Source organism: Hemiscyllium ocellatum, chromosome 11 (assembly GCF_020745735.1).
Source record: "Hemiscyllium ocellatum isolate sHemOce1 chromosome 11, sHemOce1.pat.X.cur, whole genome shotgun sequence".
Lineage (NCBI taxonomy): Eukaryota > Metazoa > Chordata > Chondrichthyes > Orectolobiformes > Hemiscylliidae > Hemiscyllium > Hemiscyllium ocellatum.
Genome location: NC_083411.1, coordinates 51,879,581 through 51,898,215, shown reverse-complemented (window position 1 = coordinate 51,898,215; position 18,635 = coordinate 51,879,581). Strand labels below are relative to the sequence as shown.

The following is an 18,635-nucleotide window of genomic DNA, read 5'->3' as shown; positions in this document are numbered from 1 at the left end:
GCTCAAACCAGCGTCCCCGCCCGGTCCTGTTCCGGCTGCAGAGTTATAAGGAGAGGCAGATACTTTTAGAAGCCTCCAGAAATCTTGGAAAAGATCTCCAAGCCATGATCTATAAAGGATCCAAGATCATGTTATTCCAGGACTTTTCCCCAGCTCTGGTCTGAAAGATGAAGGTGTTTGATGAGGCGAAGAAGTGTTTAAGGGACTTAAGTATTCAGTACTCCTTGCGCTACCCAGCGACGCTACGCTTTAACCATGAAGGGTCCATGTATAACTTCGGATCGCTGGAAAAGACCAAGGAATTTTTGGACTCTCTTAGATAAATTGTAAGAGATAATTGATGTTGGTTTGCTTTCCCCCCACTCCGGTTTACATCCCACCCTCCCTTTTTTTAATATATTAATCATTTTTTTACCTTACTGTTTAATATTATCTTGGGGGGGGGGGAGAGGGATTTATTTATTTGTTCTCTACTTAACGATTTTCTCCACCTCCTTGTGTTTTTTTTATTATATATATATATAGGCTGGGGGGTCTAGTTAATGTTGGTGGGGGGAGGTGGTTACCTTATACTATTTTACCTGTCTCTAGGAGCGGGGTTGTTTTCCCTTGTTATTTTGTATTATTATATTTAATTATTACTTGTTGAGGTTGTAATTTCATAGTTATATATGTTTATACATGGTATTAACATTACCAAATATATCCAGGCGTTGGTGTAGGTTGGGGTGGGGCGAGTAGGGTGCTCACTGTTAACTCTAGTTCTGTAGTATATTTGAATTTTCTTCATCCTATTGAGGAGCGCCTGGGTCAAGGGTGGGGCACTGGTTTGGAGGGGATACAATAGACTTTTGGAAAGGAAGTGATACCCCCTGGGAACAAGGGGGAAAATCTCCATTTAAATACGTTTATATTTTTTTTATTTCAAAATAGTTTTTTATTTTACTGTTGTGAGTGTATTAGAGAGCCTTTATTTTTGTGAATTTTATATGCTCTATGCTCGGGATGTTCTGGATAGGGTTTCCCCTCCCGAGGGGTCTCGGATTTGCCTGGACGATTATGGTTGATCAGTCGGTTAAGTGGTGCACCTGGAATGTCAAGGGGAGTAATTCACCAGTCAAAAGGAAGAAAATATTATCAAACCTCAAGAAAGAAAGGGTTGATATAGCTCTCCTACAGGAGACACACTTATTGGATAAAGAACACTTGAAATTACGACAGGGTGGATTTGATCAGGCCTTTTTTTCTTCTTTTAGCTCAAAACGCAGGGGAGTTGTTATTCTTATTCGGAAGAATTTCCCTTTCAAAATCCTAAATCAGATAAAAGACGAATCTGGACGATATATTCTGATTAAAGCCCTTATAAATGGAGAGAAATATGGGATTTTAAATTTGTATTGCCCCCGGCACTTCCTTTTAAATTTATAATGGAAGCCTTCTCAAAGTTGATGGCTCTCGGTGCCTGTCATACAATTATAGCGGGAGACTTTAATTGTATTATGGATCCGGAAATAGATAGGATTCCCAAGAGTACTGCAGGAGTATCTCCCAGATCTAGACAATTGGTGGACTTGAACAAAGAGTTAGGACTAGTAAATATATGGAGATGCCTTCATCCACAGGGCAGAGATTTTTCTTTTTACTCCAATCCACACAAATGCCATACCAGAATTGATCTGTTTTTTGCCCCTCGATTTTTTAAAATTCCATATCATCCTGTAAAATAGGCAGTATTACAATTTCTGATCACGCTGCTGTATATATGGAAATCAAGGCGAGGAACAATGAGACATCACCCTGGCATTGGCGTATGGACCCCTTCCTGATGAAAGACAGTAAATTTGTAAAGTACTTCTCTCAAGAATTTAAAACTTTTTTAGAAATTAATTTAGGTACTGCTAGCAACCAATCAATGATGTGGGAGACCATCAAAGCTTACGCACGAGGTTTGATCATCTCATACTCAGCGACCCAGAAAAAATTAAAGGGAGAACAACAGCGTCTGCTCGAAGCTCGCTTAAAAGCAGCTGAAACAGCATACGCTGACAGACCTTCTATTATCAAATTGCAAAGGATTATGGCCCTTAGGACAGCTTTAAACACCACGCTTACCCAAACGGCTAAGAGGGAAATATTATTTGCAAAACAAAGGTCATATGAATTTGGTAAATACTTAGCATTTCTTGCAAAGAAAAAGAAGGCCCCTCAAATATCACGTCTATCAAGGAAAGTACTGGTATTTTTACTCATGATCGTAAAAGGATTAACGCAATCTTTAGAAAATTTTATTCTGATTTATATAAATCACAGGATTGTGAAGACAGGACTTGGAGGATGCAATCATTTTTAAAAAACTTGACCTTTCTGGACCTAACTCAGGAACAGATATCGGTCTTGAATGTTCCCCTAACAATCCAAGAAATACTTGACACAATCAGGCAACTTCAGAGCGGTAAGGCACCTGGCCCAGATGGCTTTCAAGCTGAATTCTATAAAGAATTTACAGGAATATTGGCTGGTCCACTTTTGGACATGTATAACTACCTGATGAACTTATGCTGTCGAATTCCCTATTCCTGAGATGCTGCTAACCTGCTGTGCTTTAAGCATTCAGCTGTGATCTCATCTGCAGACCTCATAACTACTCATCCAGTCAGGGCTGTCTCCCGCCTTCACTGAAAGAGGCAAATATCTCTCTTATCCTTAAAAAAGGAAAGGACCCAGAAGATTGTGCGTCATACAGATCAATATCCTTGCTAAATGTAGATTTTAAAATCCTCTCTAAAACGTTAGCATTGAGGCTAGAAAGGGTATTGCCACATATCATAAAGGAGGATCAGACGGGGTTTATTAAGGGCCGTAGATCATCCAATAATGTTAGAAGGGTTTTGAATGTGATTCAAGCCTGCCATCAGGGAAAGATACCAGGAATAGTAGTCTCATTAGATGCGGAAAAGGCATTCGACAGGGTTGAATGGTCATATTTGTTTTACACATTGGAAAGCTTTGGCGTTGGAAAGGTGTTTACCAAATGGGTCTCAACACTGTATAGTGATCCCAAAGCAGTTGTGATTACCAATGGATTAGGCTCGGATAACTTCAGTATGGATAGGGGCTGCCGTCAGGGATGTCCTCTCTCGCCATTGCTATTTACGCTAATAATTGAGCCACTAGCAGAAGCTATACAGGCCGACCCTAATATAACGACCCCGAGGATTGGTACAGGTAAACATAAAATTACCCTTTATGCAGATGATGTTCTTCTATTCCTCAGTAATCCTTTGATGTCCGTGCCTCGCTTAATCTAAGTTTAGTGTATTTTCAGGCTATAAAATTAATTTCTCAAAATCGGAGGCTCTGCCAATGGGTGGCCTTGCTAGTATATCCCACTTATTGGATGGATCCCACTTTCCCTTTCAGTGGTCCCTGGAGGGTTTTTTATAATTAGGCATTTTTATTACCCCAGCATTTGGTCAGTTATACAAGGCTAACTTTGTGCATTTACTGGAAAGGATAAGGCAGGACCTCCAGCGATGGGGAGACCTTCCAATTTCCTGGCTAGTAGAATAGCACTAATTAAAATGAATGTCCTGCCCCGTCTCCTATACCCTATGAGAATGCTTCTGGTGATGCTGCTGAGGCTGGCACTACGTAAATCATAAGGCTGGTTGGGTTTCTTTATTTGGAATCATAGACAGCCCCTCATTAAGCTGAAGAAGCTACAGCTTCCACAGGCAAGGGGAGGATTGGATTTCCCAGATTTTAGGAAATATCAGTTAAGTTCCCTATTAAGTTACATAGCTGATTGGGTCTTGTCTGACCCGCAATCAATGTGGCTGGACATCGAGGCTTCTCAAGTAAAATGCCCACTTATTAACCTTTTATTTTCAGACAAGAGGAAAATCATTACGGATCACTGTAAAAACCCCATAATACTAAACACAATTAAAGCTTGGAATATAATGCGGCAAAATGAGGGCAACTCACATAAAACATCCCCTTATGCTCCGATAGTGGGAGCATGGGGATTTCAACTGGGGTTTACAGGTGCCACTTTCAAATTCTGGAGATCCAGGAGTATCTCTTGTTTAGGGGATCTATTTAAAGAAGGGATCCTGATGTCTTTTGAACAGCTGCGTCAGAAATTCGGATTACCTAATGGAGACCTCTTTTGATACTTCCAAATTTGAGATTACATACAGAAGAAGACTACGTTATTAGATAGTCTTTATAAATCAGATAGAGAATGTAGAATGCTATGGCCAATGGGGGTATCTTCCATCAGTACTATTTATCATTTACTACATGGTGAAGTATCGGGAGATATAGACAATCTGCTTAAAATATAGGATCAGGATTTGGGACTAGAAATCTCTATAGAAACATGGAATGACATTTGGGAAAATGCCAGAAGAATCACCATCTGCAACAGAACTCAGGCTATTCAGCTGAAGATACTTCATAGGGCCCATATAGCACCGGATCGATTGGCAAAATTTAAGGCAGGAACATCTCCAATGTGTCCCAAATGTAAAATAGAGGTGGGCACTTTTGTCCATTGCCTATGGACCTGTCATAAGATCCGTAGATATTGGACTAAAGTAGCAACTGCTCTGACAGAAATCTTAGGAACGGAAATTAGAGTGGACCCTGTATCTCTCTTTTTGGGCTTTTCGAACTCACCCTCCCTGGATATGCACGGGAAGAGATTATTTTCTATTCTCTCTTTCTATGCAAGGAAAAATATTTTGGTAAACTGGGTGGCTGAGGGCCCCCCTGGACTTTCAATTTGGCACAGATTAGTTATGGAATGTATTCCCCTTGATTTCCTTACAAATATGGTGCACCAAAAGACCAAATTATTCCATAAAATATGGCAGTCCTTCTTGAATTATATAAATACATATATTTCGGCCGTCCTAACAAGGGCTTTTATTTAATTGAAATGGCGAACCTGGCTGGTCCGTGGCCCCTTGGGAGAGGAATCCCGCACGAATACGGGTTTTGTTACATATGATGTTAATACATTCCCAGTATGTATCTCAGTACCCAATTTCTGTGTTATCCGTTGGGTTTTTGTTTCTCTTAATTTAATAATGTAAGAGACTTAATTCTGCACTCTGGTTAGTTGTCGGTTAGATTAGTAGTTAGTTGAGTTTTTTTTGTCGGTTTTTTTTGTTAAATTTTGGTTATTATTTATTTAAGATTTAATTGTATATCAATGTTTATGCTTGGGTTTTTTTATTTTGTAAACTTGTAAAAATGTTAAATTTTCAATAAAAATACCTATAAAAAAACAAGTTTCTTTAAAATTATTGATTCCCATTGAAAGTAGGCACTATTCAACAAATGTACAGAACTGATTTAACATAGTTTGAGATATGAAATTACTGGCCTTCGACATATCCAGTTCACAATTAAGATGTCACAATCTCACCATTCTGAATTACTGATCTCATGTCCATACATTCATCCTTATATTCAGGGTGTGCCACATGGTATGTTCCAGAAGTAATTGGAATGTCTCAGCTGAGACTTTTTGAATTTGCCTCAACATCAGTGACTATACGGAATTAAATGTAGCAGTGTGTGTTGATTGTATGCAGGACTAATATTATCATTTGTTTTGTATCCATTGTTCAGGGTTTGGTTTGGCCTTTATTGCCTACCCAGAGGCCCTTGCACAGTTGCCATGGGCAACTTTATGGTCCATTTTATTTTTCTTCATGCTGCTCACTTTGGGACTTGACACATTGTTTGCAAGTTTTGGTAAGAATGACATCTTTTAAGTTCAACAATAATGTTACTTAATTTAACCAATCTCTTTCTACTTCTATAAAAGGAACTTATCTAAGCTATTATGTTTGGAACTACTGCTGATGATTGTAATGCATGAGAAAACAATGTTACTCGATAGTCAAATTCTCCACAATGTCTTAATGAAACCTCAGCTTGGTTGAATGAAGCGTGTTCCAAGTTGTAGGAAAGAAATATTCAGGTCATTGTTACCTAACATCTGGAAGATTTACAGTGGAATTCATGTTTTTTAAAAATCTGCATTCATGTTCAGTCGCTGTTCACAATTTTGTTTTTCTTCATTCATTCATGGGATGAGATCATTGCTGGCTAGGCAGCATTTATTGCCCATCTCTAATTGCCCAGATGGCAGTTAAGAGTCAACCACATTGCAACGGGTCTGGAGCCACATCTAGGCCAGGCCAAGTAAGGATGGCAGCTTCCTTCTCTAAAAGACATTAGGAAATCAGGTCAGCTTTTCCAACAATCAATTCATGGTCATCATTAGATTCTTAATTCCACCAACTGCCGTGGCAGGATTTGAGCCTGGGTCCCTTGGATATAATCTCTGGATTAACAGTCCAACGGTAATACCATTAGGCCATTGCTTCCCCTTTCCTTGTTCTTTCTGTTGTATCATACAACTCATATTTCTGTTTCTGCTGCCAAGTTCTAGGTGTCTCAATATAATAACTATCATTTTTGATGTACATCTAGACCCTTCTCATCAGGAACAGGATTTGTTAAAATGTATTGAGCAGCAATTATGTTGTGATTCAGTTAACAGACTAATCTGGAGGCCTGGATAAATGACCTGGAGACATGAGATCAACCCTCACCTCTATGTCAAAAAAGAACTGCAGATGCTGGAAATCAGAAATTGCAGGAAGAACTCAGCAGGTTTGGCAGCATCTGTAGAGAGGAAGCAGAGTTAATGTTTTGTGTCCAGTGACCCTTCTTCAAAAAACAGCATTCTGAAGTAGGGTCACTGGATCTGAAATGTTAATTCTGCTTTCTCTCCACAGATGCTGCCAAACCTGCAGAGTGTTTCCAATAGTTTCTGGTTGTGTTTCACGTCAGTGTCTGAGGAATTTGAATTCAATCAAATAAACCTGGATGAAATAACATTGCTGTCAGTAATTTTGACTGTAGAGCTATCATTGTGTCAGAAAAACCCATCTGACACCTAATGCCTTTTATAGAAGGAGATTGTGTGTGAGAGACCTTCTTGAAAACCTCAGAACCATAATCATATGTTAGACCCTGGAATCCTTGATGTGCATTTTGCTTCAATGCTTTATGTTATTAAAGAATCCAACAGAATATTTATTGCAGCTCACTGTTATATTCAAACATTATATTCATGTACGCTTCTCGGTGAGTATGAAAGTACTCAATTACAACATGCAGCACAGTTTGTCAGTATGTCATGCTTGAAGTGGCCCAAGTCAAGATAGTTTCTGAGACCTTTCTGCTCTTAAGTCACATAATTATGCAGGGTTTATATAATGCCTTACAGGTTATTATATTAGATAAGATTCCCTACTGTGTGGAAACAGACCCTTTGGCCCAACAGGTACACACCGACCCTCCGAAGAGTAACCCACCCAGACCCATTCTCCTACGTTTACTCCTGACTAATGCACCTAATACTACAGGCATTTTAGCATGGCCAACTCACCTAATTTGCACATCCTTGGATTGTGGGAGGAAACCAAGCATCCGGAGGAAACCCATGCAGACATCACAACCCACACTCATTCCACACAGACAGGCACCCAAGGCTGGAATTGAACCTGGGTCCCTGGCACTGTGAGGCAGCAATGCTAACCACTGAGCAACCTTGCTGCCCCACAGTGCTGTGGTAACATATTAATTGTGAGGCATGAAACAACAAGCCTCTCTGAAATAAAGTGGCAAGCCACTCAGTTGTGGCTCATTACTCCGATAGGAAAAATAAACCAGATGAACTGCCTGGCATCAGAAACAGCAAAGGTACAATCTTCCCAATCAGTGTTGCAAACTCTTCTGCAATACAATCTGAGAGAGTTCTCCCACACATTGTTGAACTAAATGTCTAATATTGTCGTTCCCACTGAATCACAGCCTATAGCCCACATCTCAGAATCTTCTATCACCCACCCTGAGATGGTGAGTTACTTTCAGGAGACATTAGCAAGCCTCCATTTTCCAAACATTGCTCTTATACAATTCTGCCCATAGACAGAGAAATCTCTCCCCATTGGCTCCTTCAGTTCTCTTGGCTGCCATTTCTCTGGTGGTGGATTTATCTAAGACTTGGTATAAATCATTAATTAATCACTGATAACTCTTGTTTTCAATAGAAACAGTAATAACAAGCCTGCTGGACCAGTTTCCTGAGTTCCTTAGGCCAAAGCGTCTTTATCTGACAGCTGGTCTTTGTTTGTTATTTTATTTCCTTGGCCTTCTGTTTGTAACACAGGTAAGTTGTAGCTTAGTCATTTGCTATGTTTCCACATGAGCAATCAACCCTCTCTAGACAAGGATACTCAGTAAAATGAGACACTGTTTCATAAATCACAAAGAATTAAGTTCAGTCTAAATAAGCTCCCAGCATTTAGAACCCCACTGCTGGTTTGGTTTTGGACCAGGGGTGGTGATAAAAATGGATAATTGGCAGTCCAGAATAAGAAGAATTAACTGGAGGAGAGCTGACTTCAATGGGCAAAGAATGGAGCTGAGCCAGAGAGACAGGAACAAAATTATGGTGGGAAAAACAGTCACTGAACAAAGGGCTATGTTTAAAATAGACATGATTCAGGTACAATCAAGGTATGTTCCCTCAAAAAGCAAAAGGAGAACAAACAAATCCAGAGCTCTGAGGATGAACAAAGGAGATAGAATACAAAATGAAGAAGAAAAAGTGAGGTTATGATGAGTGTCAAGACAAAAACTTCAAGCAGAACACTAAGGTTCAAAGGGGAAGTGAAAAGCATATTGGAGAAGTGAAGGGGGTTTAATAAGAAGATTAAGGTCAGAGGTAAAGCCACCATGGGCCTCCTGGGCCACAGAGAGGCGACGAGTGATGGTTTAATGTGAGAATCACCACACCTCAGGGAAGGGGAGAGGTTGATACTTCGTGGTATCTTCAGCTGGTGCAGGAATTGAAACGCACCTCTGACATCTCTCAGCATTTCAAGACAGCTGTCCAGCCAAATGTACTAACTGATGAGAAAGCACTGATGAGAAAGCACTGTCAGCCAAACATATCAAGGAATTCCAAAGTCTTCTATAGGCACATTAATAGCAAAATGAGGAGTTGAGTCAATTAGGGTAAAAAAGGTGGTTTACACAGTGAATCATAGAATCCTATAGTACAGAAGAGGACCTTTGGCCCTCAAGTCTGTACAACCAAAATTATATTAATTCTACATTAATCTCACTTTCCAGCACTTGGCCCACAAGTTGAAATATAGGAAATATGGAGACAAGAGACATGACTAAGGTGTTAACTGAATACCTTGCATCTGTCTTTACCAAGGAGATGGAAGCGACACCAGTTATAGTAATGGAGGAGGAAGCTCTATCACGATAAAGATCAATATTCACCAGGAAGAAGTTTTGAGTAGGCAATCAATATTTAAATTGACAAGGTCCAGAAGCAGGTGTCATGCATCCAAGAACATTTAGGGAAGCAAGTGTAGAAATTAAAGCACCACTGACCATAATTTTCCAGCCTTCCCTAAACTCAGGGGAGGTGCTGACTGGTTAGACAATTGCAGATGTTACGCCTTTATTTGTAAAAAAAACCTGTGAAGGTAAGCCCAGCAATGACAGACAATTCAGTTTAACTTCAGTGGTGGATAAAAATCTGGAAACAAATATTAATGACAGAATCAGTTGAGGCATAGATAAATATGTGGGTTAATTAGGAACAGTCAGCGTGGATTTCTAAAAGGCAAATCATGGCTGACAATTCTTGAAGAGGTAATAGAAAGGATCGATGAGGGTAATGTCATTGATGTGGTGTACATGAACTTTCAAAACTCACTTTAAGCAATGTTACACAGCAGACTTATGAAGAAAGTTATAGCTCATGATATAAAGGAGATAATAGCAGTCTGGATACAAAATTGGCTGGGTGAAAGAAAATGGAGAATAGTGATCACCAAATATTTTTTGGGTTGTAGGAAGGCTTGTAATGGAGTTCGCCAGAGATCGGGATTGGAACAAAAACAGAAATTGCTGGTGAAACCCAGAAAGTCTGACAGCATCTGTAGGGAGAAAGCAGAGTTAATGTTTCAAGTCCAGTGACTCATCATCGAGAAATGGTAACTCCACTTTCTCACCAGAGATGTACCGTAGCTGCTAGGTTTCACCAGCAATTTCTGTTTGTGTTTTAGATTCAGATGTCCAACATCCATAGTTCCTTGTTTTACATCAGTTGTGGGAGCCCTGCTTTTCCTGCTTTATTTGCAGGGTATAGACCTTGTCTTGTAAGGGACAGTTTCAAAGTTTGGAGGTGACATGAACCTTGGAAGGATTGTAAACTCTAAGCAAGAGAGTTGAAAAGTCCACAAGTTCACAGACATGTTGGTGGAGTGAGCAGGTAGCTTCCAGGTAAAGCTCAATGCAAGAAGTTTGAGACGATCCATTTTGGGGAGAGAAAACATTTGTAACGTCAGGGGTGCAGTACTTAAGAAGTGCAGGAGTGGTCTGGGCAGCTTTTCACAGATCATTGAAGATAGTAGGATATGTAGAGAGAGCATATGGTATCCTGGGCTTTAATAATAGTTATTAGGGTATAATAGCAAGAAGGTTATGTTGAACTTGTATAAGAAATTTGTTAATCCTCACCAGGTGTGCTGAGCACTGTTGTGAATGCTACAATATTGGAAGGATGTGAACACTTTGGAAGAATGCAGAAGAGATCGACAAAAATGATTCCAAAATGAGAAACTTAATGTATGAGAATACATTGGACAGATTGGGTCATTCTCCTTAGAGAGGAGAGGAGGGGTCAAGAGAAGATGTGACAGACATTGCCAAACTCATATGAGGTCTGAATAGAGTAGATAGGGAGAAACTGTTCCCCTTTGTGAAAGGATCGAGAATGAGATGGCTCAGATTTAAAGCGATTTGCAAATGTAATGAAGAAGATCTTTTTCATGTTCAGGTCTGGAGTGCACAGCTTTGAAATGTGATGGTGAGTCAATTGAGGTATTGGTGATTATTTAATTGGAAAAAGGGTGTGAGGAAGGGGTGTGTGGCAGGAGTCATAATGCTTGCTGGGGAGCAGTGTGGACATAATGGGCTGAATGGCCACCTTCTGTACTGTAACAATCTATGATTCTGTGACTCTTTCTCTTGTTTGTTTGTGGATGTGGATGCTTAGGAAACGTTTACCAGGATGTTGCAGGGATGGGAATTTTAGCTATGAAGAACATTTAGACAGACTGGGTTTGTTTTCATTGGAATATGAAAGGTTGAGGGACGACTTGATAGAAGTTTAGAAGATTGTGATGGCATGGATTGAGTGGAAGGTAAGAGGTTTTTTTTTCCCAGGGTGGAGGGATCAATTACTAGGGGACACACTTTCAAGGTGTGGCGGGATGTTTCGAAGTGATCTACAAGGCATGTTTTTCACACAAAGGGTGGTGAGTGCCTGGAACACGCCTGCTAGAGGAGATGGTGGAAGTAGACACAATAGCAGCATTCAAGAAGCACCTGGACAAATACATGAATAGGAAGGGAATAGAGGGATACAGATCCTGTTCGTGAGGACAGTTTTATTATGGAAGAGCAAAATGTGTAAGCGCAGGCTTAGAGGGCCGATAGGCCTATTTCTATACAGTTGTGTTCTTTGTCCATTCTGACTGTTTCAAAACCCCGAAATATTCCCTTCCACCTTCATAACAGAAGCATCACATGGGTAGATTCTTAACGTTGTTTCAAGACTTCTCACTTCCCTGACCACAATGATGATCCTACAGAATCAGGAGATTCCCTTAATGAGATTGTTCCTGTGAGTGTCTTGATCATCATAGAGATTAGGAACATTAATATGCTTCCTGATCCTTTATCTTGGGACACAGGAATAAGAGTAGGCCATTCAGTCCATCCAACCTGTTTCCTTATTTAATACCATCATGGTCAGACAACACTCCAATGTCTTTTATCTGTGCTATCCATATCTATTCATTCCATTGGACAAGTTTCTTGATCATTTTCTTGCCCTATGGTGCCCTAAGAATACAGCCAAGGGAATACTATTTACTGATTACCTGTTTACAGGAATTAACATTAGCCATTGTTTCCATTCCCTTAACTATTGTTCACACAAAGATCAGGCTCATCAATTCTAAAGTGATGAATGCAATTTCTTAGCCGACATTTTACATTTCCAGATTTTGGGAGACCAGGCATTGGCTGGAAGCTGTACACCAGGATCAGGCAGATGTCCCAACACACTGGCTATATGGGAATTGCCTGGGAATGTATGATACTCATGGAAATACCCAGTGTCAAAAATCCTCTGAATAAGTTCCAACTCTGAGTTAGAGACAGAGACTTCAGAAAGTTCTGACTGACTTATAATTACCCAGGAAATGTTAGAAGGATTAAAATCTGCTCTCATTATAAAAATGACTCCCTCAATCATTCACGTTGACCTGACAATGAATAACATTAACAGTCTCCCACCAAGTCATTCACCTGTGACATCACTTCCCATGGGCATGTAACCACCCACCACTCTCTATTCCAGACAACACACACCTCTCATCTCCACTATCAAACACTCCCAACTCCATACCTGACCAGATCCAAATCTTCCACAACCCTGCTTCACAACCAACATGACTTCACCACATCATCAATCCCCACTCATTGGCACCTTTGGCCTCAACCTGCCACCTCACTTCATCTCCCATTCACCTTGAACACTTGTCTTCTCGAAACAGTGTGAGAGTTCCTTCAAGACCTTTAAATCTTGGAGTACAGATAATCGATTTGGTGATAGGGAACACTCTGTTCATCCAATTTGAAATCTTCAGCAATCCTTTCTCTGTTTAACCTGTTCATCAATGCCACCTGTACAAGATGAACTTCAACAGAAAACAAGCTGCCCTGAAGACAGGACAGCGCGAGTGATGGTGTCTCTCTGCTTCCTTGCCATTCACAGGGATAAACAGATTCATCAAGGACAGTGAGATGATGATTGGGAAAAGGAATTGGCTTTTCTGGCTCTGGTGGAGAGCTTGTTGGATTCTGATCTCTCCGTGCATTTTAACCGTAAGGAGATGTTACATCTTTGAGTGATTTAAGCTGAATGTAAAAATGTACAGTAAGTCCCTTTCATCATGTTACTGATTTTACTTTCTGTGTTTATTTCATTCAAGCAATCTTAGTCTGGTCCTTAACAACATTTGCCCTTCCAACATATGGACCAGTTGAATACTCTGTCTGGTCAATAGCGCTGGGCTGGTGTATGATCATCTTGTGTATTATGTGGGTACCCATAATAGCCGTGGTGAGAGTTGTCCAAGCTGAGGGCCCCACCTTGTGGCAGGTGAGGAAATGTTTGAAAGATCAGGAAACAGTTTCTGTGACAGCCTCTCAGACTCCTACTTTACAGCAACTTTTAGTAATACAGTGCTATATTATATCCCACTGTACTCCCAAGAAGTGTCATAAAGTAAAATCTTACACCAAACCTCACGACAAATTACACAGTAGAAGAACAGAAGCTTGGCTGAACCAGTCGGTGTGAAGATATGTTGAGAAGGAGAAAAGAGAAATAGAGAAGTCTAATAGTGAATATGTAACCACTGGTGATTGTCATTAAAATGCATTTGGTTTACTAATGTCCTTCACGAAAGGACATAATTGATTCTTACCTATTTTGAGAGCAAACAAAACATCCGACATCAACCTAAGCACCAGACAGGACAAACGCAGCCTTGCCGACACTGTGATGTCCTCCTTATTTACATCTGGGGACTTGTTGCTTAATCGGAATAGTAAAAAATGAGGTCTGCAGATGCTGGATATCACAGCTGCAAATGTGTTGCTGGTCAAAGCACAGCAGGCCAGGCAGCATCGAATAGCCTCTCCTATCTCTGCATCATGCACCATTAGGCTAATACTTCCCAGGTTATTTCCTCATATCTCCCCATGTGATAGTAATGCTCTTTCAGGTAATTTCAATTTTTCTCAGGAAGATAACCCAATCATTTATCCCAATTTTTGACAACTTCCTCATTGTCCCATTTAATTTGAGGAATGTCCAATTCAGAAGCCTCTGAACTTGGCTCTTCCTTCTGTGCTGTAATCATTAACACCTTCTCTTGCTTTCCTTCCCTGTCAAAATATCTTTTGAGTATCCCACAAGACACACTCTGTGAGATTTCTTCCAGTCTGGGGTCCATATCAAGTAGTTTACCTCACTCAATGTCCTTTCGATTTTATAAGATCCACTAAATCCTGCTTTTAAAGGTTCACCTATTACTGGAAGTACCACAATACCTTATCCCTGATAGCAAAATAGCAATATTTTGATTTCTTATTCCACTTGCTGAGTCATTGTGAGCTGTGGTACTTTTAAATGCTGTTGAGTCAACTCCCTAGCTCAATTTAATCATTCTCTAAAATTTGACACAAAGTCCAAATGGGTGGTCTCTGAATTCTGACATATTAATTTCTCCTTAATCAATTTTAGTGGTCCTCTCACTTCATGTCCAAAAACTAATTCAAATAGACTGAATTAGGTGGATTCATTTGGTACATCTCTGATCATAAAAAGAACAACCAAATTCCCTTATTCCAATCATCTGGATAATCCTGACTATAAGCCCTCAACATGGTCTTTAGTGTTCAATGCCATCTTTCTAACGCTTCCTGCGATTCTGGATGGTACGCAGTAGATTTGAATTGTTTTATGTCTAAACTGTCCATAACTTCCTTAAATAGTTTGGATGTGAAGTTTGACCCTTGATTTGACTGTATCTCTGTTGGTAGTCTGTATCTAGTGAAAACTTTGAGTAATTCCTCTACAATCCTTTTAGCTGTGATATTGTGTAATGGAACAGCCTCTTGAAATCTTGTCGATGTATACATTATTGTTAACAAATATTGGTTCCCACTTTTTGTTTGTGGTAGGGGACCTACTCAATCAATTAAGACTCTGGTAAAAAGTTCCTCAAAATCTGGAATAGGTATTAAAGTTACAGGTTTTATTACCATCGGTGGTTTTCCAATCACTTGACATGCATGACATAGCTGGCAAAATTCAACTACATTCTTGTGCAGTCCAGTAAAAATGTCTTTGTATTTTAGCTTGTGTTTTCCTCACTTCTAAATGGCCTCCAAGTGGTGATTCATGTGCCACCTGCAACATTTCCTTTCTATACCCCACTGGCAATACAATTTGATGAATCTCTGCCCATTTCTCATCTGCTTGAATATGTGATGGTCTCTGTTTCCTAATTAAGACATCATTTTTCAGGTAATAGCACACAGGGATAAATTCAGACTCCTTCTCTGTATATGCCTTTTGATACAATTGCTTTAAGTTTTCATCTTTCTGCTGAACCTCAATGAGTTTTGCACAGGTAAAGATATTTGCATGATTATTTATTTATTCCTGTTTTATCTTAACTAACTGATCGAATACAGTCTCTGCTAATGCCACTTCAGATTTCTTATCTGTACCCTTTGATCTCTCCTCCTTCAACTGGTGACTCTGTGACCTCATTACTACACAAACAGGGAAGATTCCCAAGTAAGATTCTTGCAGTGCTTTAGTTGCTTGAGTATCCACAGGTCTTTCAACTACAGTAGGCAGCACACCTACCAGTGAATCAGCTGTATCATTCACAAGGACAAATTGTTTTCCTGGAACCGAGACTTTGTCCATTACTCCTATACACATTCTCCACTCTTTTCTAGTCACTCTAGCATCATTTTACATAATTGAGCACTTTTTGTCTCACCATGAACTCTTGTTACCAGTAACTTTTCTGGCAATAGTCCTTCAGGAGTATATTCCTCCACATCCTTCAACATCACAGACTGAGAGAATCCTGTGTCCCTTAATATTATAACCTCTTTACTTGCTACTCTAACATGAATAAACTTTACCTTTTCAGGTATATTTTTAAAGCAGATCTGGCATTTCTTCCTTAACCAACCTCTGATCAGCTTGTGCACTCTGATGCAGCTTTCTAGCTCCCACTGTTACCACTCCAACAACACTTCCAGGGTTATCCTGCTTTCCCATGCCTGGCTTTCCTGTGCTTTTCCTAGCCCACCAACACTGTGATTTCATGTGATCTACTTTATTGCAATAAAAACACTGGAGCTTTTACCTTCTTCGTCCCCTTCTGGGGTTTCCTTTTTACGCTGTGATAAGGTCTCCTTATGATTTCACTGAGATCTATCTCACCCTTTCCACAGGAGGATTTCTCTTTTCCCCAACTTCTATTCCTCATGGATTGAAATTGATGCAGGAAGTCAGACCGTGATTTATGGACCAACTCATAATCATCAGCCACTTCAATTGCTAAGCTTGCCATTTTTAACTCTCTGCTCTGCCAAATGAATTTGCACTATGTCAGGCAGTGAATTTTTAAACTCCTCCAAAATAATTGTCTCTCTAAGGGTATTGTAAGTTTGTTCTATTTTTAAAGCTCGTATCCACCTACCAAAATTACTTTGTTTAATTCTTTCAAACTCAATATAAGTTTGACCAGGGTTCCTCCTTAGATTCTTTAAACGTCTATAGGCTTTCTGGTACCAATTCATATGCGCTTAAGATTGATTCTTTTCCCTACTCATACTCCCCAGATACCTGCTCTGATAGCGATGTGAATTCCTCACTAGCTCAACCCACAAGTTTGGTTTGGATCAACAAAACCCACACACTGACTGGCCATTGCATTTGTTTAGATTCTTTTTCAAATGAAATGACAAGGGCTTCCACATTCTTCTCATTAAATTTAGGCCTTGTTTGAACATACTTAAACAGTTTCTCACTAGGCTTCTGACTGCCAGGGGCTTGCTCATCCTCACTCTCTTCCTCACTAAACCTACCTTCAGCCTGCATCTCCATCCTTTTGTGCTGACTTCCCTTTTTAAGTGTCAATTTCTAAAGTTCAATCTCTTTGCTTTTTCTTTCTCTTCTGCTAGAGTTCTTCATTATCTTTCTTTCTCTGTGGCTCAAGCCCTTAATGTGTTTGCTTTTTCTCTCTCTTCTGATTTTAATTGTAATTCAAACTGTTTCATTTCTGCTGCCCTTTCCTTATCTCTCCCCTCTAACTCAAGCTGCTTCATTTACAATCGAATTCTTGCCATCTCTACAGATCCTGATAGTGTTTCCAGCAAATTTGAATACTGAGCTACTGCTGAATTCATCTCATCTTTCCTCACATTAGGAGGTAAATTCAACCCTAGCTTGTCTATTAATTCCTGCAGTTTGGTCTTATCTGCCTTTTGCAAAACCCCCGAGGTCACTTCTTCCACCTCCAGGACCTCCTTGGTGATTGAAAGAGCCATTGCCATCCGAACACGGTTTAAACCAACCAAATCAACACCCGAAATAAAAGACACTAGCAACTACCACTCGCTGTTTAAATCCCGCAAAAAGCCCCCAGTCTGTCATGGACTAGGTCTGACTGTAACTTTGCTATTTGTTTAATGAGGTGTACAGTGGATATTCCTGGAGTACATCAGCTTGGTCAACTGCCAGGTTTTAAACAAACAAAATTTATTTGCAAAATTATAAAATGAACTACAAGGAACAGAAAACAGAATACCCGATAACTTATCCTATCCAAACCCTACCTAATGATGCTGTTCTGAAAATTCTTGCAACAATCCCAGTACACAGATCCCTAAGCACAAACAGCAAACAATGGCACAGGCAGCATACAGTTCAAAATCAGAAGGGCAGAAGGACAGAGAGAAGGCTTCCAGTTTCCCCATGACTCTACTCCCTCCCGTACTGAACTGAACAGCTAGAGAGCTGGCCACGTCCCCTTGACAAGACCAAGTTTTCAAAAGGTCTTTCAAGCTTTTGATCTGAAGCAGTATTTGTTTGGGGAAACAACAAGGCCCCAGTGAACCATTCAAAGTTCAGGCACGATGGAGCCTGGCCAATTATCCCCTCTCTAAAAAAAACTCAAGGGCAAACTAACTTGTACCAGACCATTACTGTGACAATTGTTGGGGGCTTATAATCCAATCCAATCAAAGTGATCACCCCTTTCTTATTTTTAGTTCATCCATATAGCTAGACAATCACCCAGGAATATTCTGTCTAAGTACAAGTTGAATTCCCTAATCAAAAACATCATTCCCTCACCTCTCTTGTGCACCTTTTTATCCTTCCGATAGCATCAACATGCCAAGCATTAAGCTGCCAGTTATCATCCTCCCTCAGCCAAATTTCTGCAAAGGGTATGATATCCCAGTCCCATGTTCCTATCCATACCCTACGTACATCTGCCTTACCTGTCAGTCCTCTTGCGTTGAAATAAATGTGTTTAATTCATTGTTTTTCCTCATAGCCCGCCATGCTCTTGCCTGCCTTGTTTATTGAACTTTCTCCCTTTATCTTCTGTATCAGTTCTCAACCTTTTCTCTTTTCTCATTGTTGCTCCCATCCCTGACCCCCATCACGGTTTAAGAAAATGCAGTCAGAGAGGAGAAGGGTATTATTAAGCAGGAGAGGGGTCAGAAGGGATTTACCAGGATGTGGCCAGGTATGGAAGGTTTGAGTTATAAAGAAAGGCTGAAACGTTTTTTCACTGGAGCGTAGGAGGTTGAGAGGTGACCTGATAGAGGTTTATAAAATAATG

The 18,635-nt window shown here is 40.1% G+C and overlaps 1 protein-coding gene across 1 annotated transcript in view; it reads left to right on the top strand.

Annotated features, from left to right (window-relative positions):
- The window catches only part of LOC132819986 (sodium- and chloride-dependent neutral and basic amino acid transporter B(0+)-like), a 90,003-nt gene extending 80,630 nt beyond the window's left edge, over positions 1 to 9,373 (top strand). Inside the window, exons 12-14 of the mRNA XM_060831919.1 lie at positions 5,644 to 5,769; positions 8,142 to 8,260; positions 9,320 to 9,373. Of these exons, the coding sequence (XP_060687902.1) occupies positions 5,644 to 5,769; positions 8,142 to 8,260; positions 9,320 to 9,373 (299 nt within the window). The remainder of the gene's footprint in view (positions 1 to 5,643; positions 5,770 to 8,141; positions 8,261 to 9,319) is intronic.
- Positions 9,374 to 18,635: the final 9,262 nt, after the last annotated feature.